The sequence below is a fragment of the Alligator mississippiensis genome, chromosome 1 (assembly GCF_030867095.1).
Source record: "Alligator mississippiensis isolate rAllMis1 chromosome 1, rAllMis1, whole genome shotgun sequence".
In the NCBI taxonomy this organism is placed as follows: domain Eukaryota; kingdom Metazoa; phylum Chordata; order Crocodylia; family Alligatoridae; genus Alligator; species Alligator mississippiensis.
In genome coordinates this window covers 220,735,019-220,762,165 of record NC_081824.1, presented here as the reverse complement: position 1 = coordinate 220,762,165, position 27,147 = coordinate 220,735,019, and the positions used below count along the sequence as shown (strand labels likewise).

General features: G+C 42.2%; 1 protein-coding gene across 2 annotated transcripts in view; it reads right to left on the bottom strand.

Annotated features, from left to right (window-relative positions):
- Positions 1 to 5,731: 5,731 nt before the first annotated feature.
- ESF1 (ESF1 nucleolar pre-rRNA processing protein homolog) overlaps positions 5,732 to 27,147 on the bottom strand; it is a 75,162-nt gene continuing 53,746 nt past the window's right edge. For both annotated transcript variants that reach the window (XM_014595026.3, XM_019500777.2), the window contains exons 12-14: positions 15,450 to 15,526; positions 8,707 to 8,853; positions 5,732 to 6,612 (exon numbers count right to left, since the gene is read on the bottom strand). In XM_014595026.3, the coding sequence (XP_014450512.1) occupies positions 6,313 to 6,612; positions 8,707 to 8,853; positions 15,450 to 15,526 (524 nt within the window). In that variant the 3' untranslated portion in view covers positions 5,732 to 6,312. The remainder of the gene's footprint in view (positions 6,613 to 8,706; positions 8,854 to 15,449; positions 15,527 to 27,147) is intronic.

Here is a 27,147-nt window from a genome sequence, read left to right as displayed (position 1 = left end):
TTTTTTCACCTCAGTCTTCACAGGTGAGGTCAGCTCCCAAACAAATGCACCTGGCAGCACAGTTTGAAGAGATGAGCAGCCAACAGTGGCAAAAGAACAGGTTTGAGACTATTTAGAAAATCTGGTTGTGACTGTGCACAAGCCCATGGGGCTGACGGGATGCACCCGAGGGCGCTGGGGGAGTTGGCCAATGTGATTGCCCAGCCACTGGCTAAAATCTTTGAAAACAATGTAATTGGTGATTGGAAGAGTTCCTGGGTGATTGTAAAAGGGCAAATATAGTACCCATCATTAAGGAAGGGAAGAAGAAGGATCCAGGGAACTACAGACCAGTCAGCCTCACCTCAGTCCCTGGAAAAGTCATGGAGCAGGCCCTCAAGGAATCCATTTCTAAGCAATTGAAGGAAGAGGAGGTGATTGGGGACAGTCAGCATGGATTCACCAAGAGCAGCATGCTTAGTGAATTTGAAAACATGCTACTCCTTAAGAACTATGCTAGCCTGCGCATGTGCGCACACACACACACACACACACACACACACACAGCACATACAACAGTGTACAGCATACAATGCAATGGCAACACTTTTATCAGAACTGGTGACCTTTTAACTTTAACTAATTTTTTTCAAGCCTTCCCTTTGCAGGTTTATTTGTCTAGTAGCTTCTTTCTTAGCAACTCAGTTGCACTAGTTCCTATTTTCAGTCTCTTACACTTGTCCGTTTTCAAGGCAAAAATTCTGCTTGAAGTCGTATTTTTTTTCTAAATGCATCTATTCCATCCCCCACTTTTTTATTCTTGGATAGGAGAGGCTTATTTGCCAGGAAGTGGTGACAGTGCCAAGTGTCACTTTGACATGGAAAAGCTTTTTATTTTTAAGGGAGGTTTTCTCACATAATATAAAGATGGGGAGACTCTGGATTTGGCCTCATCTTCTCTGGAAACCTCATCTATAAACAAATCTCTTTGACTACCTCTCATGCTTTTTATCTTGGCCTTTCCAACCTGTATTGTCTCAGGAACACAACTACAATGGTTCATGCATCAAAATCTGGCCTTTGATGTAGCTACAGCTTGATGTATTAATTGCTTTGAAGATTAGAAGATAGTCAAGGTTTTGATGCCAATATGAGGTCTGAGAGACAGTGGAGAAGCTTGAACACTGGTATGGTCCCAGAAGCCTTGGCCCAGAACAAGCAGACAGTTGCCTCCTTTGCCAGCTGAAAGCAGTGCATCCTCTTCACATTTTGCTTCAGATAGTGAACAACAGGAATCTGGTCTGGAAGGGATAAATGTGAGGATTACTGCAGTCAGCTTTCTTTCCTATGAGTGAATGGGACAAAGTTTCCTAGCAACAAAAGCATTCTTAGAAACTGATACCACCTGGACACCCAGACTGAGTGAGGAATGAAAAACAGAGCAATTAGGCTTCGCACCAGTGTGAGGAATGAACCTGGGAGCCTTTACAGTAGGATGGAGACATCTCTTCTAGTTCTTTAATTTTTTAATTCTTTCCAGCTAACACTACTTCAATTCCTGGCTTGATTCAAGTTGAATCTGCTGGTCTTTATCCAAGAGCTCATTTTCTTGTAAGCATTCTAACAGGTTACCATCATTGCATCAACTGAGAATGAACTGTGTGTCACTGGCATACTTCTGGTAAACGAGACTTGTTATGTAGGTATTGAGGAGGATGTAACACCAATCCCCTTGCATTTCCGTATGCAAAGACATTCAGAGAAATCCCAGCAGTCTTTCCTGCCCAAGAGCAGGGGGGGTTGGACCAGATGAACTGTAAGGTCCCTTCCAGTCCCTAACAGCTATGAAACTATTAATCAGCACCGCTGAGTTATATTGAAGAGGTACCATATGAACCATCTACTCCTTTTGTCTGAAACTAAGTGACCTGGGAGAAGCCATGCTGAAAAGGAGAGACCTTACTGAAGTTCAAGAGGAAATAGAGCCTCTCCGCTGAAAACATGCCATGCAGATCTTTTTAAACAAATGGTAATTAGGCAGTGGACCAGATTACCAAGTGATATAATTTCCTCATCCTCACTAAGATTTAAAATTTGAGATTGGTATTCTTCTATGAGATACTCTCTGGTTCAACCACTAGCTACTCTGTTTAAGGCAAGAGTTATAGGATAATATTCTACCATGTTTGAGAGAAATGTTCACAGTGGTCACTGCTATCCTTATGAATACTCTGGGCACACAAGCTACAGAAAAAAATGCATCCCTTTTCAAGCCAAGATGCAGTATCTCATTTGCTAGACTTTTTGGAAAGTAACAGATACAAAGAGGTTCAGATTTGTTGCAGAGCCTGTTATTGTCCCTTCACATTTTCTTTATCTTGGGGAGGAGGGGGATAACAAGATAACACAACATAAACACAAGGAACTGTGGATCATTTGGAACAAATTTTGGGGGGTTTATGCTCTGATCAGATGTTCCAGTGGTTTCTGATGCCAAATGATGACTGAAATGTGCTGTTGCCCCTGGAGGTATAACTTGTTTGTAGCAAACTAACTGCCTAAAAACTATTAGTTTTACTGAGACCACATTTTAAAGGAATTTCCAAGCCCCTTTTTCCTGACGTTTTATTGCACAATTAGTCAAAATCCATGCCAATTCTGAACTCATCCACTTTGTCAAGTGTCCAAGCCCTTTGCTCCAAATTCTAGAGGAGAACTATCTGAACCCATTTCCCCCCATTTTAGATGGGTACACAAAAACAACTCTTCCCTCTGGATAACCCATCCCTTAGCATTTTAGTATATCTGATCTAATACCTAGGACTTTTGTGTATTTAAGTATCCATTACACCTTTAACATGCACTCATGATTCAAAAGATGAACTATGTACAAGACCTAAAACAAATGCCCAGTGGATAGTCCTCATAGAGCTGAATTAGTATTAACACATTTTCCTAAACAAAGTCAAGGATTAGTCTTAGGCACTTGCGATGAACTGTCCTTGCTTAAACTCTTGAAATGAACATGTTACCTATGTGCTTCACTTTTCACAGTACCAGCATTTAAAAGAATGGTGGGTTTTCCTCTCTCACACTTCATTATTGCCATTCACAGTGAGGAATAATCACCTCCACACTTAGGAACCAAGTTGTAACTCCATAATGATTCACGTTAGACATAGAGTCATACTCAGGGATAGGTAACCACCAGCACAGGTGCCAGAGTGTGGCACACAAAGGCATTTTGCTTGGCACGCATGCTTCTGGGCAAAGGGTGGGGGAAGGCACCAGGTCTGCACTGCCACAACAAGGATTGGACCCCTGGCGGCTCTCATGCCATCTGCCCCTGGCACACAAATATCTTAGGAGTCAAGGTTACAAGCGTTTTGGGCACTTTGCCCAAAAACGTTGCCTATTCTTGCTTTAGTTCATAGAAACAGAGCTGGAAGGGGCCTCTTGTGGCCAAATGCTAAGCCAAAGACCCCCCTAAATTGCAACCTCAAACCCTAACATTCACAATACCCAAAACATCCAGAACACCTATACAACACGCAATAAGTAGGCAAGGGAGATGAGGGCACTGGCAATGCTTTGCCACTGCAACAACAAGGAAGTAGTTGGCCAAAATAATCCCTTTCCATTAGCTTGATTTTCAAATCTACATCCTGATGAACATTAATACATTGGTCTTCAGTATGCACCAATGGTCTTAAGTCAGTCACTAGTTTCAATGAGGTGTCTCTCTTTTTTCAGCCAAGTCAGTCAGCTCATTCTAAACCAGTTATCAAAGGCTTGGACCACAAGGAAACAACTTTCATTTTACAGCTAAGCCCTGCAGCGCCATGAGAACTAATATGTTTAGCTGCTAAAAAAATATTAATTTCCCAAACTGTGCCCATCCAACTATTCTATCTAACAGTGAATCTGGAAGCATTCCAGTACAGATGCATAAGTGGTCAATAGAATGAAAAACTGACTTTGCACTGAAAGTTTAAGTATACTTGAAACATCAGCATAATCAATTGTGTTCTTGAACAATCAATTCTCCTATGAAATCACCTCAATTTCTATTTACACTCCCATTTCTCACTGTATTTCCAGATTTTGACCTATATTTCCTATAACTGAGAACCCAGTGGCTGTCATTTGAGGACAATGTTCATTTGCTACGTAAGTGCATCTTTCTACATATCGAGTCAGCCTCTATTAGCAGACACAGCAATCAACTATTTCAGGACCTATTTTAACTCATGTTAGCCTTTAGGAATAGGTAGCTTATTCACAGTTTTTACAAGGCTTATTGTGGGGCGGGGGGGGGTGACATTTTATCAAACACATAGTCACAAATAGGCTTCTCTGGCTGCCTTACAGTAATAATGCTAAACTGGTTGCCTAATATAGTTGACACAAAACAGAAATAAAAAGGACAACCGAATGTTTTGAGTTCTGCATCTCTCAAGAACAGCATTTTGAAACTCCCTACTAGGGATGTGAATGGTTAAACAACGTTTAACTGATCAGCTCAGTGATAACCGGTTCTAGCAGTTATCATTTAGCCTAGAGCCCAGCAGGTCAGGAGGGAAGTGGGGGGTGGGGAAAGAGAGGAAGGGGGAAGGAAGTCCTGTGGTGCCCTAGAAGGAATTGGAAGGCAGCGGAGCAGGAGGGAGAGAGGAGCGAGGATGAGAGGGGTGACTAAAACCTAATAGCTAGGCTAGGCAGAGGGAGGGAGGGAGAGAGAAGTGAGGGAGGGGAGGGGTTGCCTGCTCCCTCCCTTGCAGCGTGCTAGTGGTGGCAGCAGGCTGGTAAAGTCCCTCTTTAGCTGCTGCCTGCCGATGCAACTGGTCCTGGGAAGCCTTGCGCCAGTGGCTGCAGCCCCTTGCTGGCTGCTGCCCCCCACAACTTCTTGGGCTGTGCTGCCTGCTTAGCAGGGATGCTATGGCACCTGGCTTCCCACACTGCTTGGGGAAGATGAGTGCAGTCCCCCTTCTCCTCGACTCAGAGCCACAGGCTAGAGCCCAGCATTGCCACTCCTGTCCCCATCCTTGCACCCCACCGATTAGTCATTTAACTCGTTGTAATTACAACAGGTTAAACAAATATTTATTTAAATCAGTATTTATGTTCCTACACTACTTTAATCCACTGATGCACAACTTCAGCAGTGGCAGCAACAATGCCAGTGCTAACAGGGCCCATCTTAGCGTTTTTAACACTGCAGCTACCTGTGGAATGACTCTAAAGGGAATACGGCAGTAGAAGAATATAAGAAAATGCCTAAAGCCGTGTTTCTCAACCCGTGGGTAACAAGAATGTGTGAAAGGATTGCACTTTAAAAATGGATCAACAAACTTTGAAAATGGATTCTTTTTTAAAGTAGAAAAAAAGTGGGAAACCATGGCTTTTCCCTTGCAGGCTGGCAGAGTTTCAGCCTGCAAGGGGCTGCTAGGCTGCAAGGGGCTGCATACACCCTCTCCCTGCCCCACACACTGGGAGACTGGGGCTGTGGGGCAGCGGGTCAGGAGTTGGGGCACTGGGCCAAGACCGGCCATTGATGTTTACAAATTGGTCCTGGTACAAAAGAGTTTGACCTAAAGTACAAATAGATGCTTAAGGATGGTTTTAGATACTTAACTTGGGGCACTTAACTGCTTAATTTCCAACGTATACAAAGAGGATATAATCTATATCAGAGAGATTTGAGTTTCAATAACTGTTTCTAAGGTGCTTTGGGAACAGTCCACTATTGTGTAAGTGAAATTTAATAAATTAAAATATATTTTAATATTTTTGAGTCATACACAGTTATTAACTAGTATCTAACATTTATCTAACCAATCTTCTTCAGTTATATTAAAAACATCTTTACCAATAGCATTGTTTACAGACTCAAGAAGTATTAAAACACATCATTATGCAATTTCGGAGGAGATTTTATCTAAAAGAATACCATGCTCCAAAAGCCAATGATAACAATTCTCTTTTTTTTAAATGTGATCATAATGATGACTTTTGATGGTCTTAGCCTCCATCTTTAACATTTTTATTAGCTCCAAATGAAGTGATATTATGAAATAAACAGCTTCAGGAATGTTAATTTTGTTATGCATGTTCATGTTTGTGACCTCTCATAACCACTGTATTTCCGCAGATATTCATAGAAGGATAAGGAAAAAGTCACTGAGGTAAAGGGTTGTATGTAGTTCATCTTGAAACCTCAGTATTTCCATTGATTTTTCAGGAGACATTAGGACATTATACAAACTATTCATGGTCTCAACACACTACACAAGCAAAGAGCATAGACTGAACTGCCAAAATTAAAATGAAGCCCAGTTACTTGACTTTTTGTTTCTTCCTCGCTTGGAATTGTTCAGTTTTATTTTTGACAGACTTTATTAGCAACGATAAGGCAGGATCTATGGATTTCTTAGGGACACTTGCTTTCTTTCCTATGTCAGCTTCCTGTTTCTTCTCTGCCTCTGTAGCATCTTGCTGCTGCTGCTCTCTTCGGCGGGCTTTCTCCTCCAAGATTTTTTTCACTGCTTTTGTCTTTTTGAAGTTTGGATCAGAAGGATCCAAATTAAACAAGTGGGAAGTATACATGGCCTGGAACCTTGCATCAGCAACATTCACCTGAAGACAGAAGAGAACCAATTTCAGTTAGCCATTTTATGGATAAAAAAATTCCAGAAAGTACTATAAGAAAATAATGTTACATGAAGCTATGTATTCATGCACGTGCAGAAAGCACTAACTACCTTTTGGTTGTATGCAAAAAGGTGATGCAAGAAGATGAGCTACATGCTGTTAGGACATTACACAAACTCTTTATGCCACAGGAGGTAGGCCAAAAAGTTCCTTTTGGTTATAAATAGAGCCAGCATGAAAAAAGCCGGTAGAGAAAATAGGCCTGAGTGAAGTGGCAGGTATTCACTTTGGATTCCGCCAACTCAGAGGACAGTAATTTGATTCGGAGATTCGAATTACTGTCCCAATTAGATTCGGCCAAATCAGACCCTAAAGATTTGGCGTCACTTCGGAGATTCAGCCATAGAATAAACAGGCAGCTGACACAGCTGCCTCCAGCTGACAAGTCTTGGGATTGGGGGAGGGAAGGGGCGTGGGGGCACATTACTCAAGGAAAGGGACAGGGGAGCACAGGATGTGGACGCGGTAGCTCTCGAAGTGGGAGCTATGCTCTGCTGCCGCTTGCCGAGCCAGTGCGGGGCAGAGGGGGCCACAATGTGGGCATGACTCACTCTGAGCAGAAGGGGGCAAGCAGCAGCAGGGCATAGCCCCTGCTCCCAGCTACCACACCCACATCCCGTACCCCCCATGCTAGCTGGCAAGTGGTGGTAGAACAGAGCCCCCACTCCCAGTGCTGATGCAGGCGCAGCAGTGCTGGAAGCGTGGACTCTGTGCTGGCACCACTTGCCAGCAGGCACTGCAGAGCACAGGGGCAGTGGGTGCAGCTGCGCTGGGAGAGGGGACTCTGCACTGCCACTGCTTGCCAACTGGCGCAAGGGGGTGGGCGATGCTGTCACTTGCCAGCCAGCATGGCGGGACACAGGTGCAGCAGCGCTAGGAGCAGGGGCTATACCCTGATGCCACTTGCCCTCTTCCACCCAGAGCAAACCATGCCTGCATCCTGCCTCCACCCCGCCAACTGGGAAAGCAGCAGCAGGGCATAGCCCCTGCTCCAAGTGCTGCCATGCCCATATCCTGTGCCTCCCGAGTCCCGCAGTACAAAGGCAACACACAGGAGGGCACTGGGGTGTGGGGAGGGGGGGAGGACGGGACATGTCCCCCAACAGCGAGCACTCTGGGTGCTCGGGGGGCATGGACAGCGCTTGTGTCCCCTCCTGAAATTGGCTCCACTGGCAGGATGCTGGGGCATGGTTGGCGCGCTCAGTACCCAGATGCTGGGGGACCCCCCCACACCCTGGTTGTGCCCTGCTGGTGCCCCCCCAAGACTTGGAAAGCACCAGTCACCCATGCCCGTGTCCCCCGCCCCAGCTAGACAGCCTGTCCCAGCCCCAATCCTTACCTCCCCAATGCCCCTTCCCTCCCCCAATCCCAACAGCCTTACCAGCTGGAGGCAGCTGTGTCAGCTGCCTGTTTAGTCTGTGGCTGAATCGACAAATCTTTTCCAAATCGATTTGGATGCTTTAAATTGATTCAGAGCTTTTAACTGGTCTCCCGATTTGATTTGGATTCAGAGATTTGGTCCCCGAATCGGGCTGAATCTCCTCCAAATCAAATCGGCTACTGAAGCTTCACACAGCCCTAAGAGAAAGGCCAGGAAGAGGACAATGACAAATGCTGCAGCTAAGTTATAAGAAGGCTTGTGGAATGTACTCCATCTCCTTAGACATTTATATCATCTGGTTTCACTTCCCCTACGAGAGAAATATTGCTTGTAATCTAAACCCATGTAAAAGTGCACCCAGCCTCTATGGTGAAAAGGAGACATATGTAGGTAATAAAACATTTGAAAGCAGCACACACCAATACAAGTTGTATTCTTATTTGAATCAACCTTTTTCTCTAAAGGAGCTCTGTAAAGAGGTTTAAGTTTAATTGTATTGTAAACATTTTGTTGATATGGTACTCAAAATCTGTGACTGAGGTCTAACTCTTTCATCAGACTACCAATCCACTCTTCTTAAAAAGGAACCAATACTTTTAAGCTTCTACTATATTTCAGAATTAGGAGGCTCTTGTTACCTCAAAGTCATCTTCTATCAACTCTTCCTTTTTCAGTAGCAGTTTCTTTTTCTTTTTAGTCAGGTTCTGTTGTTCTACAATTTTGTCATAATTGAAATGTTTTCTGTCATCGTTTTCATCATCCATCATGAGCAGAGCCATTTCAGCCTTTTACAATAAAAGAAAGAAGTTAAAAAAAAAAATCAGTTTACACAATATCTCTCAATAGTATATGGGATACAGATGTTCCATCTGAAACACGAGAACTCAGGATTTCCAGTGCTCCAGGGGAAGATTTGTAATTTGTAAACAGATTGCAAGCAATTATAAAAACAAAGAAATGTTAGTTTAATAGTGTAAAAATATCTTCTAAAACATTTGGAGAACTGGTGAGGAGGAAAGAGTTGGTATTATTAAATGAGCATGTACATGCAGAGGCAGATGCAGGTTTTAGTCTCATTTTAAATACTTATATCTAACTTCAGGTTAGCATAGGTTTGATAGGCAATCCTCTCCATTACTACTTAACATTTTAAGAATGTTACTTATTGCTTATAAAATCATAGCAGATTTATTATTTAAATAGAACAAGCTAAAGAGGCACTCCTTTAATTCAATATACTCAGTGTTGCTCATTTTCATTGTATCACCTGAATATAAAAACACTATCCACAGCTGCTACAAGATTTATCCAATCTCAGCATTCACACATCGAAGATAAAAGATTGAAACCGTTGTCTATTTTATTAAATTAATTTTTATGTTTTTATTTATGAAAACCCTTGGGTAAAAAATTAATTTGACCCATTAACCAACAAATGGAAAAAACAGTAATGAAGGGTAATACTGTGATTTCCATTCGTGCCACTAAAAATTAAGGACAATATCAAACAGTTCTGAACAGCCAACCTTTTGGTATTCCTATAAATAGGAAACTACTGTTTTTTAAAAAAATATTAAGGTTATGTTTTAAGGGAAAAAATTCACTTGATGTGGAATTACTCAGCTGCTTTGAAAAACATGTTATACAAAAACATTTTTTTCATGGATTTTTAACCAAAATGTGATACATGTGAAGGAGTCCATGACAAGTCTCCAGGTAAGCTACTCTATCTGGCAAAAACTACCGAGGGTAGGGATTGTACATTAAAAATGGAGGTTAAAAGGAATGTCCAAATTAAATATGTTCCCAAATTAAATAATAAAAGCAAGCTAAAAGTTTTAACTCCTAGAAAATCTTAATTGTACTAGGACCAAGAAGATGGCCTGGGTTCTGTTCCTAGCTGTCTCTAATTCACTAAGGGTTCTTCCTCATGGACTCACTATGCTACATGCATTCTAGATGCAGTCTAGAAGGAAACTGGTAGTGTCATTAAAATAAATGAAAAACAATAGTAAATAAACACACACTTATAGTTTCATAGTTTGTAGGGTCCAAAAGGACCTTGACAGATGATCAAGTCTGACCCCTGCCATGGCAGGAAAGAGCACTGGGGTCAAACAACCCCAGCAAGGTGTTCATCCAGCCTCCTCTTAAAGACCCCCAGGGTAGAAGCCAGCACTTCTCTCGGAAGTTGGTTCCAGATCCTAGCTGCCCTGACTGTGAAGTAGCGCCTCCTAATGTCTAGTCTAAACCTACCCTCTGCCAGGTTGTGACTATTATTTCTAGTCACTCCTGGCAGTGCTTGGGGGAACAGGGACTCCCCCAATGCCTGCTGGTCCCCCCTGAGCCTTCTCTTGTGGAGGCTGAATAGGTTCAGGTCCCTTAGCCTCTCCTCGTAGGGCCTGCCCTGCTGCCCCCTGATCATGCGGGTGGCCCTACTCTGGAGTTGTCCACATCCTTCCTGAAGTGTGGTGCCCAGAACTGGATGCAGTACTCCAACTGCGGCCTGACCAGTGCTGCGTAGAGGGGGAGGATCACCTCCTTGGACCTGCTTGAGATGCATCTGTGGATGCATGACAAGGTGTGGTTGGCCTTCCTGACTGCATCCCCACACTGTCGGCCCATGTTCATTTTGGCATCAATAATGACTCCAAGATTCTTTTCTGCCTCTGCACTGACAAGAAGGGAGCTCCCCAGCCTGTAGGTATGCTGCTGGTTCTTCCCCTCCAGGTGCAGCACCTTGCACTTGTCAGTGTTGAAATCCATCCTGTTCTCATCCGCCCACCCCTGTAACCTGTCTAGGTCCAATTGCAGCCTATTCCTCCCTTCTAGCATGCCCACATACCCCACATCTTAGTGTCATCAGCAGATTTGAATAGGGTGCTTTTTACCCCATCGTCCAAGTCACTGATGAAAATGTTGAACAGTGCGGGTCCGAGGACTGAGCCCTGTGGGACCCCACTGCCCACATCCCTCTAGGTTGAAAATGACCCATCCACCACCACAGTCTGGATGCGGCCCTCCAGCTAGTTAGCGACCCATCCGACTGTGTAGGCATCGACACCACAGTCCCCTAGTTCTTTAATGAGAATGGGGTGAGAGACAGTGTCGAAGGCCTTCCTGAAGTCCAGAAAGATTACGTCCACTGCTACCCCTGCGTCTAAGGATTTTGTGACCTGGTCATAGAAGGCCACCAGGTTGGTCTGACAGGACCTGCCTCTAATGAACCCATGTTGGTTGCCCCTAAGCATAACCTCCCCTGCTGGCCCCTTGTGGACATGTGCCAGGATAATTCTCTCAAAAAGCTTACCCAGGATCGAGGTAAGGCTGACTGTCCTATAGTTTTCTGGGTCCTCCTTCCTCCCTTTTTTGAAAATGGGAACCACATTGGCCCTTTTCCAGTCCTCTGGCACCACACCAGAGCACCACAAGTGCTCGTAAAGCCGTGCCAGGGGTCCCGCAATGACCTCTGTTAATTCCCTCAGCACTCTGGGGTGGAGATCGTCAGGACCAGCTGATTTAAATATGTCCAGTCCCTCCAGAAGTTCCCCAACTAGATCCTCACTGACCCTGGGCCTGGGTGTGCCTCCCCCGGGGCCTGAGGGGGTCACAGCGGATGGGCTGATCCATTTCTCCTGTTGAGGAAAACGGAGGCAAAGAAATCGTTAAATAGGTTAGCCTTGTTGTCTGGTGCGACAACCAGATTTCCTAGCATGTCTTGCAGAGGCCCCACGTTACTGGGTACCTTCTTTTGCCCCTTATGTATTTAAAAAAAAATCATAGTATTACCCTTCATTACTGCTTGGCATCATATTGGAACTGTGGAACGGGGAAACGGGGATGAAGTCTGATCTCCACAGCGGGTAGGATCTCCATAGTGGGTCAAAATTAACCCATTAACCAACAAATGCAAAAAAAAAAAAAAAAGCAAAAAAACAGTAATGAAGGGTAAGCAAGTAAACCAAAATGTTTATGGCTGGCCACAATAATGTGTTCCTCATTTTCTGGGTAACAGCCAGTGAAAACCTGGTGCCAAATTTGTAAAAGCATTGAACATTCACAACCACAGTAAAGTTGATTAGAGCTGTGTTTTAAACATAAGACGGCTATAAAGTGTAGAGCATACTCAAAAGCAAGACCTTATTTCTCAATTCAAGTACCCCAAAATAAGAGGATACTTAAAAATTCTAGCTTTAATCTCTTGGCCTCAGTTGTCCATCTGTAAAAGTGGGACACATGAGGAGGAGAGGGGGGGATAAAAGGATAAATTAATACATACTCATGATGTATGAAATATGAACTTTCATTTCTACCCAAGAGAACTTTTATAATCTTTTCTCCTGTGCCTGAAGAAGGGTGTCTGTGCCTGAAAACTTGCAAATAAAGTAATTTTTTTTAAAACATCTAGTTGGTCTAATAAAAGATATCACCTCTACCACAAGTTCTGATTCCTAGATAGTCGTGAAACATTTGGATACTACAAGAGAGAGCATTGTTAGAAATGCCCAGGAGAAATTTTTTTTTCAGTGAAGAAGTTGGATGGTACACATAGGGAAAGGACAGGGAATACTAATTTTGCAAGCAGGATTAAAACAAACACTCAACAGCTATCCATTTACTGAATGGGACCTTGTAAATAAAAATTATAACCATAATATGTACACATAAAGTGGCTGAATTAACATTTGCAAAGGCAGTCTCAACATCCAGGCACACCCTAGCTTTCGATCACTTGACTTTGCAAATGCATTGTTCTTATAGCCTCATTTTTTGTGAACAATATGCAAAACAGGAGAGCTGATTAACACACAAGAGTGCAAATGCATTATATAGGTTAAGCTGAGTTGTGCAACATATATAGAACTTACCATCTTGCAAAGTTCACGTTTGTGAATGAACAAATTTGGAAGGCATTTAGTTTAATATTGGCATTCATAACATACAATGAAAAAAGGACTAACTAACTTTAATGAATGTATTTAAAATAAACCTCTTTAGTATGCTCACTTTCATTAGCAAACACAAGCACATAAACTTAGGGAATGACCGGATGAAACAATTATACCAAATTAAAGGGACAACAAAGAGGGGGGGAGAAGTGGGAATCGCTTGGGTTGACCTGATCCACTATAACCATTTCACCTGCCCTTTGTATCCCAAGATAAATGGAAGCTAAAAGCAGTGGGTAATTTATAGCAGTTGCTTTATTCTGGTATATGAACTACCCATGCTCATCTTCCAGTTATCACAGGGTGGACAAGTAAAACAGCAGATGAACTGATGTATAATAAATCTTGTCTCCTATTAAATCAACATAATTTTTCATTTATTCATATCCTTAAACATACAGGAACTGAAAGTCAATCCTGAGATTGAAAAAAGTGATAATTACAGTTTACAGTGCCAAGATCCAGTAGGAGTCTTTCATACCACCCTTAAGATAAATCTGCAGTGTTCTAATCCTGTGAACATTTGTGCACAGATATACAGAATTTAAAGGCATTAAATCAGCTGATACAACCACCTATATAATCACAGGCCATTAAATTTCACTGTTACCCATACGTTGAGCCAAATAACGTGTTTAATTAAAATCCAGAATTATAGTTTGCTAAAACACATCTCACAGAAAGCATACCGTTGTTCTGACCTGAAGACATCAAGGGACAGAAAATCCATTACGTCCCTTGTTAGCTCATTCCACTGGTTAATTACTGGCACCCTCACTATTAATGTGTGGATTATTTTTAATTTCCGTTTGTCTCGCTTTGGCTTTCACCCATCAGTTCTTTTTCTGGCCTTCAGCACTCTGTGTTTAATCCCTCTGAAGACACTTACTGGTTAAAAAACAAACACTAGCTGCATAATTAGACCATCACTGAGTAGAAGTTAGGAGATGACTTTAGATCCATGTAGGATCTTTGTGAGAATGCTGTTAATTGCATCACCTCTCAATCTTCATTCAACAAATCGAGGTCTTTAAGTTTCTCAGAAAACAGCATTTTTTCAAGCCCTGAAATCACTTTGGCTTTTTCTGCACCCTCTTCAATTGTTCAAATATTTACTCAAGAATGATGCACAGTATTTCAACAATCTCACTAATGCCATACAGAGGTAAAATAATTTTCTTAAATCCATTCTCCTGATGCACATCCCTGGTTTGTGTTAGCTGTTTCTTGCCTACAAGTGTTATGCTAGAAACATATTCAGATGGTTTGTCTATGATCCCCACATCTTTTCTGGCTAGCTTTCTGGGACTCTGCTCACCTTTCTGCAGTTATTACCTTCATTCCCTGTTCCTAGATGCATAACTTTGCATTTGGCCAGATGAAAACATATTTTGTTTGTGTGGGTCCAGATCAGTGATCAATTGAGAGTGCTTTGTACGGCTGTTCCAACCTAATTTACACCAACCTCAAACAAAAATATTTGCACCATCCACAAATCTTACCAGAATTTTTTTTACGTTCAGATTGCTCATCAAAGTACTAGAATATCAATCTTACAGAACACTAAGTAATACGCTATTTGATGAAAGCTCAGTAGTAACTACTTTTTGAGATCTGACAGTTGATTCTTAATCAACTTAATGTTTGCTTTCTTAATATTGTCTAGTAATAAGTTCTCAGGCAGAAAAGTGTGTAGTATTAAACCTTACAAAAGTCTAACTAAGCCTACAGTTATCTTCATCAACCAAACTCATCTCAAAGAGTATGAGACAGGTTTGTGAAAACCTATTTATCACAATACCAAGTTGTCTGGCATTAATTATAGTCTTCTCTAAGGGCCTCTGGCAGACATTAAATAATGATGCTAAGGGGTCTGATCACAGATCTCAGACACTGCAAACACACCAGCAAGTTTAAACCAGGATGCGAGTAGACAGGTGCTGGGTCAGGAGACTGATGGGGTCCCTCAGCTCAGCAAGCTTAAACCCATGCATGGGGCTGTCCCACATGTGGGTTGAGTGGTGCTGAGCAGAGGAAGCTGCCAGGATGTCCCCACTTAGCAGGTTTAAATACCCGCATTAGCTCCCTCCACTCGATACCTAGGAAGTTGAGCACTGCCACCCAGTGCAGGGCTGCGTCACTGTACTTTAACATGCTACAAGTACAAATTAATGTGCAATACAAACCAGCCACAAAGATGCTTTACATTAAACATCATTTATATCATGCTATAAATCGCTTGCACATGTGGTATCTTACAATTTATGGAGTGATTCACGTGTCATCTCCACCATAAATGTAACCTCTGCCAGAGGCCTAAGAGTAGTCCTGCTGAACTCACTGGCAGAACTCTTTGACTCTTCTTGTATGCATATAGTAAGTACAAGAATATGCCCTATACTTTTCATCCTTAATGCTTTCATACAATTTACCTTCTGTTTCTCTATCTCAGCTTCATCTTCTGTATTATTTTTCTCTGTCTTAGATTTCTTCACTTTCTTCTTTAAACCTGATTTTAAAGGACAAAACAAATAAATGAACATTAATTCATGTGTGTGCACGTGAGAACTGCTTTTATATGCCAGAATGTGGAAGCATGCCTCATTCATTTTTGAAATTCACATTTCAATGCCAGGTAGTGAAAAAAACCTCAAGTTAAGAAATCAGTTGGAGACATCAAGCAAAAAATCTACCTTATCTACTGAACTGGTATAAGCAAAACAAGAGGAATGATATGCCACAACTTCTTCCTTTATCTATCACTAAGCTCTAATCAATTATATGCACAACTTAGTAAATTCTCATCTATTTTTCAAGATGCTCATGCCTTACTCTTAAATTTCCATTACAGAATGAGAAAGTGTTATAAAAAATGTTAAGCAGGGGAAGGGAAGGGCCTAATTAGCATTTTCCTCATTTGTCTGATAATATTGACAGCTGAACAAGATTAAGGCCTAGTTCAAGACAGTGTTTGTGAACAAAATCAGGACAACTATTGTCATTCCTTATATTTGTAGACAAGGCTTCCTAAAAATTTCTTACAAGTTGCACTGGTTTTATAACAAGTTTTAAGAGTCATGTTAGAAAAAAGAAAAGCACTTTAGAGAGATGACAGTAAAGTAAAAGGAGAACCAAAATTTCACATGGCTAATTTAAGTTTCATAGACATTAGGGCTGGAAGGGACCTTGGAAGATCATCAAGTCCGGTCCCCTGCCCCAGGGGCAGGAAGTCAGCTAGGGTCAAAACATCCCAGCAAGATAAGCATCCAAACGTTTCTTAACATCCAGAGTAGGTGCTTGCACCACCTCTGAAGGGAGTCTATTCCAGGCCCTGGGGGCTTGGACAGTAAAGATTTTCCTTATGTCCAGCCTAAAACAGTCTTGCAGGAATTTATGACCGTTGGACCTTGTCATCTCTTGGGGCACTCTGGTGAACAGGCGTCCCCCCAGATCCTGATGTACACCTCATATACTTATAAGTTGCCACCAGGTCACCCCTGAGCCTGTGCATTTCTAGTCCCATTCCTCTCAGCCTCTCTTCATAAGGCCTGTTTCTCTTGCCCTCTGATCATGTGCATGGCTCTCCTCTGGACTCTCTCAAGCTTCTCCACATCCTCCTGGAATTGTGGAGCCCAGACTTGGATGCAGTACTCCAGCTGCAGCCTTACCAAGGCTGAGAACAGCAGGAGGATGACATCCTGAGATTTGATAGAGAAATATCTATGGATGAAAGCCAGAGTTTTGTTTGCTTTACCGGCTGCGACGTCGCATTGGTGGCTCATGTTCATCTTGTGGTCAATCATTACCCCCAAGTCGCTTTCAGCTGTGGTGCTAGCAAGCATAGCACTGCAGAGCCCATAAGGGTGATGTGCAATGCAGATTTCCCCACCCCACCCGCCTCCCTGAGGTGGAGTACCTTACATTTTTCCATATTGAAAGTCATCAGGTTTTTATCCACCCACTTTCTAAGCCTATCAAGGTCAGCCTGGATCACCAGCCTATCCTCGAGTGTGGGCACTCTAACCCAGGGTTTGGTGTCATCAGAGAACTTGGCCAGTCTGCTTCTGACACCAGCATCCACATGGTTAATAAAGATGTTAAAGAGTACAGGTCCAAGGACGGAGCCTTGGGGGACATCACTGGTCACGGAGCACCAGAACGATTCGCTTCCGTCGACTACCACTCTCTGGGTCCAGCTTCGGAGGCAATTCCCCAACCATCAGACTGTGATGTAGCCAAGGCCACAGTTAACCAATTTTTCCATGAGGAGATCATGGGATACTACATCAAAGGCTTTTTTAAAGTCCAGATATATGATGTCAATCTCTTCTCCCAAGTTAATTGTTATTGTGAAGTTTTGTTTTATTCTGTGCTCACTAAGTTATTATAAGGATACATTATGCTATGAATGCATAATAATGCACAGTACCAGTATAACACAAACTCACATAACTTATTAATAATGTGGGTGCTGTTTACAAATACTATTAAATCAAATTGTTCTCTTTGGAAAGTTTCAAGACTTGTGTCATGAAGTAGCAGGGGAAGTGTAAAGTTTCTTGGACTGAATCTCACACTCTGACCTTTGACTTTGGAATTGCATTTCAAGCAATTTGTTACAATTCTTTGGGGTATACTGAAAGAAGATATTTGAATTCATTCTGTTGAGCCAGATTTGCAGTAGAGAGACTAGATATATAAATGGGCCAAAAAAATGTCTAGTTAAGTAGCTAACTATACTCTGGAATAGGACACTGCAATTCTTGAAAAGCCCCTGAAATATTTTAAAGAATTGCCTTTAAAAAAAAATTCTCTTGACTCTTTCCAAACATCTTTCAGACCTCGGGTGGGCTTCCAAGATAGATTGGAGGGAAAAAAAACCAAACACATTAATCCTGGCTGACAACACCAAGAACGAAGATGAACAGAATTACTTGCTCCTCAAATCCTAAACTGCTGACTCAGTATCTCTGGGGAACTGTCCAGGGCAGAGCACATGAGGAGGCCCCTCCAATGAAACTGCATGTTCCTCTTCCTGAAAGTTATTAAACTCTATGGTATGTAAAGACTGAATAGGCTAGAAGTCTTAGTCAATGTTCCTGTAACTGGCTAAGTTACAGGACACAGAAACTAGCAAGTATGGGTAAATGCAAAGAGGTGACAATCCAAACCTTTTGTAAGGCTCAATGAGGTTAGGACTGGTTGGTTCCAAAACCACCAGAAATCTCCATTTTTCTTTCTTGTTTAAATGGACTGCTGTGTGAACCTTAAAAACACTCTCTTTCTAAGAGTTGTTCCCAATCAAGTTTCATAGATTTCATAGACATTTGGGCTGGAAGGGACCCGGGAGAATCATCGAGTCCAGCCCCTGCCCCAGGGGCAGGAAGTCAGCAGGGGTCATAGGATCCCAGCAAGATAAGCATCCAAATGAATGTGTCTTGAAGGCGTTCAAAGTGGGTACTTGAACCTCCTCCAGCGGCAGTCTATTCCAAACCTTGGGGGCTCGGAGAGTGAAGAAGTTGTTTCTTATGTCCAGCCTGAATCGGTCACAGTGGAGTTTGTGACTGTTCGATCTTGTCATCCCTTGGGGGGCTCTGGTGAACAGATGTTCCCCCAGATCCTGATGAGCACCGCTGATAAATTTATAGGTGGCCACCAGATCACCCCTGAGCCAGAGCTTTTCCAGGCTGAATAGCCCCATGGCTCTCAGCTTCTCATCATAAGGTCTGTTTTCCTGGCCTCTGATCATGCATGTGGCTTTCCTCTGCACCCTCTCAAGCTTTTCCACATCCTTTTTGAATTGTGGAGCCCAAAATTGGACGCAGTACTCCAGCTGCAGCCTCACCAAGGCCGAGTACAGCAGGAGAATGACGACCTGGGATTTGCTTGAGAAGCATCTATGGATGTAAGCCAGCGTTTTGCTCCTTTTACTGGCCACAGCATCACACTGAAGGCTCATGTTCATCTTGTGGTCAACCATGACCCCCAAGTCCCTTTCATCTGTAGTGCTAACCAGCGTAGCACTGCTGAGCCTATAAGCATGCTGCAGGTTTTTCCTCCCAAGGTGGAGAACCTTGCATTTTTCAGTGTTGAACACGATCAGGTTCTCATCTACCCATTTTATGAGTCTGTCCAGATCTGCCTGGATCACCCTCCTATCCTCAGGTGTGGATGCTTTACCCCTGAGTTTGGTGTCGTTGGCAAACTTGGCCAGTCTGCTTCTGACACCAATGTCCACATCATTGATGAAGATGTTAAATAGTATAGGCCCTAGGACAGAGCCTTGTGGGACCCCACTAGTCACAGCGCACCAAGACAATTAGCTCCCATCGACCACCACCCTCTGGGTCCTACCGCAGAAAAGTTGGGAAAAAAAAATCAACAATTAAAAAGAAATCAGATTTTTTTTATTTAAATCTTTTTTTTTTGTTAAAATGCTTTAAAAAACCCTATATATATAGTTTTAATATAAGGTATGTGAAAGCTCAAAGACATCATCATAAAATAGAGATTATAACTTCTAATTATATACTATTTGAGAAAATATATTCATACAACTTTTTTAGAAAAGTTTTATGAATAAATCACAACAGGCCATGGACTTTATTAGGAGTCTAATCTTATTGGGTTCCCAGAAGCTCCTCTGTAAATATAGTAAAAATTAAAGAAAACCACCATACCCCCTCCTTACCCCCCTCACATAGAGTGGTTTTCTTTAAGTTTTACTAATCTATAGAGGAGCCTATGGGACTCCTCCAGCCTATCTTGGAAGTCCACCTGAGGTCTGAAAGACGTTTAGAAAGAGTCAAGAGAATTTTTTTAAGGGCAATTCTTTAAAATATTTCAGGGGCTTTTCAAGAATTGCAGTATCTTATTCCAGAGTATAATTAGCTACTTAACTAAACACTTTTTTGGACAATTTATATTTTTGGCCCCATTCACCCAGGGGCAGAGGGCATGGAGGGGGGTCGTCCTACTCACCCGGCCTGTCCCCAGTGGCAGGGGACGCAGCTAAGCCAAGCCGCTTGTATGTCCTGCCACTCCCGTACTGTGTCCTGGCTGCTCCCCACATGCATCTCGCCTCTCCCAATCATGGAGCTTCTGACAGTCAATCTCAGCCTGGGAAAGCTAGCCCCCCATCCCCCCAGACTGAGATGGTCGATCGGGGAGCTCCTAACAGTCAGTTTGGTGACCACTGGTCTAGAAAATCCCATTAAGCATCTCTGTGACGCTTAGTTTTAGTTCTCAAACTGTAGGTTTGTGTCTCCAGAGATAACATCCTTGTTAATATGGACACCCAGCATACGGACATGAGAGATAACAGACCTGATTACCTACCCATCAGTCCACTTGTCTCTCTACAAGTTTGAGTACACAGAGTCCAGCCCTTACCTCTCTCTAAAAGTGCAAAGTTTCAGGAAGTTAAACGACAGACGATTGTTGGGGGTGGCATAGATTTGGGCAAAGAGAAGGAGTCTGGAGATAAATGCAAGGAGGGACGGGGCAGTAGAAACAAGAGAGAAACATTATGAGCACAATTTTGTTGCAACTGCACAATACTTCCATAACAACCACTTTGCAGCAGCTGCTCTGAAGGAAGCAGGAGGGGCCACACTCTCTCTCCTACAAGATGTGCGAAGGATATCAGTAGTGGACTGTTTGGAGTGAAATAATGAGAACTGGCCTAATCCGATGACAATTCATGAACAAAATCATGACAAAATAGATGGAATCTTCATAGCCAAAGTTCTCAACATTGGGCTAAAGAAAAATGTAGAACATATGCGGATTATCCTGAAGCCTATTTCCATAGCCTTGAACAAAAGTTGTGTCAAACAACAAGAACGCACATTTTGTAGAAAACAATTATTAAATAGAGGCTTCCTGACCAGTGATTTAAATCAATTGGATTTAAATCAAATCCACTCTGTTTCCAATATGCAGCCTCCTTGAAAAATATACTGTCCCCCATCCCTATGCTATCCCCAAAAGTAGAAACGAGGCTCCAAACAAATCCTTCCATCACCATGCCCGTTACTTCTAGAAAAGAAGGGGAGATCAGAGCAGGTCAGGAGACTGAGGAGTGGAAAGAGGAAGGCTAGACCTGTGAAATGGAAGACTAAGAGGTCTTCAGTGCTATGCACTCACCTTCTCACATCATTGTCCTCTTCGATGTCCCCCCCACTCAAAACATACCCCCACATAGCTGACACAGGGATAAGGAACTAAAATCATTCATGCTTAGTGCATGACATGACCAGCAATGCTGACCCCATGGGAAGAGGGTAAGAACACCAATGAAAATGAATGGTACAGCCTCAGCTTCCTTGTTTCAGGCTGTATTTTTCCCCATAGGGTTTCCTCCTGCTGAAAACATGCCATTGAGAAGAACAGCCCACTTTACATCTTTCTGTACATCTTATGCTGTAGATGGATACATAGAGCCTCTTTCCAAACAACTAGATGAGAGGTTGGGAAGTTTGGCCACCATTCTTGCTGCAAAGTAAAATCTGAATGTAGCAAAGAAAGACAGGAATAAAACCCTGGAGGTGCGTATGTCAGAGCCAAGCTGAGCACAGAGCCCCAGCTCAAGTAATAATTTGGCATTCAAATACTTTCTTCAGCAGCTGCATTTAAACTGCTCAGGAGTGGCATGCTGCTCACAAGCTGCGGTTTTGGCCACACCTGCACTACACCCTGCTTCAGGATAGGATTACTGTATCCCCACTCTATTGCCCCCTTCTCCTGTCCCTAGCAAAGTCACTAGTCACTCCCCATAACTTTTCTACCTTCCCACAGACCCTCCCCACAGTGCTGATCAGAACATGAAGTGGCAAAGGAGAAGGATCTGGAATTAGAAGCGGCAAACATCTAAGGTATGCCTACCAGGGAAGCTGTAGGTGATCAGAGCTGTAGGCACACTTGAGGAGGGGCTTGGATGGCGCTGGGGGAATTTAAGCAAATGGTGGGGCTTGGAGCAGTAAGGAAAAATAAGGGGGTATTGGAGCAGTGCGATAAAGAGCAGGGGAGAAAGGAAAAGGTCATTTATGCAGGGCAGAATATTGAGGAGGTTCCATCTCTATTTACCAACATCCCCACACTACCCAACCTGCAGCCAACAATCACAGCTAGGAAACCAAAAGGAGAGGAATTAGTATAAAACATGGATATGCTGAGAATTTTACAAACATCTATATTAAATGCTCCAAAACATTAACAAAGTCAAGTTTATCTGATGGGCTCTGTGCCTTTGCAGAACATAGAGTTCAGCTATGCTCACATATCTGTAAGCTAGGAAACAAAAGGATAAGTTACATGCTGCTCAAAAGGCAACCTTAACCCCTGGATATGGCAAAAGCCCTTGCACTATTTCCAGAAAGGGAACAAGGTACCATAAAGTTCTAATATGCCATTACAGGTGTTGAATTCCAACACTTCTACATATACACTGAATTGCCTACATCACGCTAGGTGTCATTGTAATGAACTCAAAGGGATTGGTTGGAGCAGGTCAGAATAACTCTTACTGAGATCAGATGAGAGAAGCATGCATTTAGGACATGGTTTTCCAAACCTCATATTACATCTATTCATCTTTACATCTAAAGCAGCATATCGGATGTGGAGCATTTAGAAATGGATCATATCCAAGCGATCTTAAAATTCTGCTACTGTGACTCAGCACATCAGTATTCAATAATACCAATTTTACCAAATTTATTTTCTTCCCTGTTATTTCCTAAAGTTTTCCTGCCCCCATCACCCAGAAATCTGGTTTTTCTAAGGGGGATGGATGTAATCCAAGCTATATGTTTTCTTCTGCTCCTAGATGGTGATCTAAATGTTATATAAAACCACAATCCCTTTACCTAGCCCATGATTTAACTTCTGTTAATTTCTATTATCTAACTTTGCCTGTGAGACAGGAAGGATTTGAATGCAACCTTTCCTTTTCTCTCTTTCACCTCCTTTCTAACGTGTCTGAAGACTCTGATGAGTGCAGGGTCTTCTGCCATGGCATCATAAATGCTAATATGCATCATAACTCTTCTGGGACTTGCCTTTCTCCCCCTCCCAGGAAGACTGTGTGCAGTCCTGCTGTCCTTGTGTAGCTCACAGAATGTTTGATCTCCTCTTAACAGTCTCCAGTGAAAGTAGTCTATCATTCTGGTACAACCTCTGGTCTTTTGACTGATGTCTGTCCTCTGGGGCATCTTGGGGAGCTGTGTTTTCCTCCAGGTCAGCCTTCCAACACCATGTTGGTGACTATTTGCACTGGGTAGCTAAAATTGACTAAAGACTTTTACATATGCTGACTTTCTCCTGGTTCCTTTTCCTCTGGTGGAACAGAACTGGCCATTCTATTGTGCTTCAGGCTTTGTAGAATACTTCTTCCTCTTCATTCCTTGCTCAGGCACAAAGTGACAGTCCTTTTCTCTGCTTTCCCCAATTCGTTTTTATGAAATGCATTTCTGAATTGGTTGGACAGGCAGTGGTTCTACTCAGCTGGCCAAGAACTTTTTTTGGATACTAAAAAGTCAATAGCTGCTTATAACTTAAGGACTTCAAGGCCACAGAAATAACTCCTATTTTCTATGCCATTAACTTCCTTTGAGTCCCATTAGACTCTCTTGTTCACCAGTTCACCACTGGTTCCATTTGCAACCATCATAAATGCAAGTCTTGCAAGTCAGTGTTAAGCTCTTATTAATGGAAAAGAATTCACCACCTGAGGACTCCAGCACTAGGTCTGATCTAAGTCAGTCACACAGTCTGCACAGAGATGCAAACAAATCTCACCTATTCCCTACAGAGGCTTGAAAGCCTGGACATTCAGCCCTTGCTGAAACAGACACAGAACAATAAACACTAGCTGTGCTCTTTACCTCTAAGCATTGAATCCATAGCTCTTAATCCTTGCTAGTCTGTTGTGTTCCCTTACATGCCAATACTGATCACTATTGATTTAAACAGTTAACATTTGTAATTAACCAGATCATGTGAAAGAATTAGCAAACTGCTGCAGCCCTCAGGAATTTTATTAACAGTACAATAGCCAAAAAATAATAAATAAATTCACTCATCAAAAAAAACAAAGTAACCTTTTTCCCCCTAGAAGTACCTATAGCTAACTCCACTGAACATAAGGACACTTTACACATCATAAGCACTTTGAAACAAATCTTTTTGTGGGAAGCCTAAGACATTTGTCTAAGGGCCACTACATTCCACATATACTATTGCTATCACAATATACAACTGATAATCGTCCGTCTACCAAAAGCAATTCTTTACTGTTAATCACCAATTCTAAAAATTCTATTATCAAAAGTGTAAGATTGTTTTAAGTAACTGCTCACTATTACCTGACCAGATTAAGTCACCCCAGCAAAAGGAAATTTTGGAACAAGAATAAGACAAACAGAACTTCATATTTTTGTTAGCGACTTGGTTTCTTGAAATCAAAGAACAGGAATCTGATCCATCGTCTCCAAAATAACTTGCTCAGGTATGATAAAAAGCAGAACACTATTAGTAAACGATAGTTTCCATTTTCCTCCAGTTCTTTTTTACATGAATCCCATCTGCAATATTGTACTTCAATCACGGGCTAGGTAAAAGGATTTTGGTTTTATATAACATTTAGATCATTATCTACGAGCAGAAGAAAACATATAACTTGGATTACATCCATCCCCCCTAGGAGAACCAGATTTCTGGGTGATGGGGGCAGGAAAACTTTGGGAAATAACAGGGAAGAAAATAAAGTAAGGCAATACTTCATCTTGCCTTATTTATGTTAGTTCCTTTCTCATGAGTTTCAATTGACATGTAATCATTGTTTTATCTTCAGCTGCAAAAAAAATTACTACCGAGTCAGTCAAATATTTAATAACCATGTTTTAAAAAGTATTTTCCGCTTGCATAATACCTTAATTCATATTTGACTAGTGATTTTTCCATTTGCTTGACATTTCTCTGTTAACTCTTTCCTCTCAGCCCAGATACATCACACACTTAAGTTTAAATGAAGCATATAAAGCCACGTGGCTCCAAATACTAGTCCTTTTTTTCCCCTTTTTGGCCATCTAGTCCCAAGACACCAAGTTCCTTTGTAGCACAACTCAGCACTGGCATGGGCCAAGTTAAAATCACCCCAAGATGCTTTCTAGATTAAGTGCACAGGTTGCTACAAAGCAATTTTAATTGCCATAAAAGGCACAAAACTCTTGAGTATATATCCAGGTTTAGCACAATGACACATCAAAAGGAAATGTCACATCAAAAAGCACCAAATGATAGCCAGCCTTTTGGCACACTAATCAAAGCAATCATTTAACACTTCATACACCAGTGCAGGAACTGAAAAGAAATTGAAGCTCTCAGCAGTACCAGCATGCAGTATTCAAATTGCCAGTTATTCAGTTTTAAGGCTGCAATTGCCACAAAGATAAGCAACTTGTATAACACCAGCAGCTTGGGGCTCTCAGCATTTTAGGAGTCCTCTTTGCAATTAGGTAGATGTTTGCACCTAGATCACCTATACTGATGCAACTAGAGCTGGCCTTAGAGCAGTTAACATTTGACTTCACTTGCAGCCACTTTTTTTAAGGCTGTCTGTGCCAAGATCTCTTCTTGCACCATCCTATACTACTGCCAATACATCAACGGAATGCCACGTTGATCAGATAAAGGAGATCAACATGGAAATAATTCTGAGGATTATTATTTGCATTACAAAAAAAAAGCCCAGGCATTTGGTAACAAATACATGGTATACAAAGAAAGGAAAGAATACATTTTCTCTGGAGGATCCAAACTTTCCGTTTTTGCAAATCAGGTTAGAATGATTAGATTTGTTTTTGGCTGCCAAACTCCTCAAATACCAAGATACACTGGTGCCAGAACTTTCTTTGTTCCCAGAGATGTGCTTTTGCATAGACTCAGAGACAGAGTGCAACAGACTATCCTGTTGGCATATATACCACTTCCTACAAATTTGGTGCTAAGGGGGAAAGGCAGACTTAAATTAACACTCCTATGACTCCAAACACCTCAGAGTTTTGTTGCTGGGCTTCACCTGGAAGAAAGTCTTTCAAGTAAATAAAGTGCAGCATCACACCTTTCTCATCCCAGGCTTCACTGCTGAAAAGTGCTCACTCTTGCAAAAGTTTCTTCCAGGACCTAATCTAAGACAAAATACTGCACAAGAGCATTGGCTGGGGCTGCCATTAAGATGATGCAGGCTTCTTTTGTGCAAGACATGGTAAAAAACACTGTTATCCCTTGAAGCTCCATGTTATCAGTGCATATCTTTGCTGTCAGCTCCTAAGCTTTTGCCCCTATAATGGAGTCGTTGCTTGGACTCACATTACTACATAACCCATTTCTGAGATGAAGATGGCTATAATCTTCTGCCTCAGCAGCTGCTTATTAATATTTTTTGTGTTTTAATTGGCCAAAGTTGGGTTCATTGTGTATTCAGTGTCATATTCTTTAAGGGTCTATTATTAATATAGATATTTCTTAACTGTCATGTTGGGCATTGCTTCCCTTTTTTTTTTTTTTTTAAACGCTGCCCGATGTAGTGCATTATTGCTGTCATGAATAGCAACACTTAAACACCATGTAAACCATCATGTACTTTACAAAGGGGATCAGGGCAGCAGCATCCCCAGCTGAGGCGCAGAGAGCTGAACTGGCTTGCTCAACATCACTCAGTAGGTGAGTGGCAGGCCAAGAACAGAATGCCGGCCTTCGAAGTTCTAGTCCACTACTTCACCTACTAGATCAAGCTGCCTTCTCTCTTTCTTGCTCTCACTCACTCACCTCGCACAGGTACTTCTTGTTGTCATCTCCAACAGTGTGAATCCTATGAAAAAAATTACCTCCAATGACAGAAAACTAAAAAAAAAAACCTCACTGAATTCACTCATCTACTCAACACTCTGCAGTATCTTTTGTAAGCTTTCTTATCCATGCCAAAACAGTTATAACTGATTCTATTTTAGTGATATCTGTTCCTTTCTATGCATCAGGAAAGAGACTGGAAGATATTAAGGCAGTTCAGGTCACAGAACCAGCTCCTTTACACAGCTGGCTAAAAACGAGGGAGCTCGCAACCTGTCT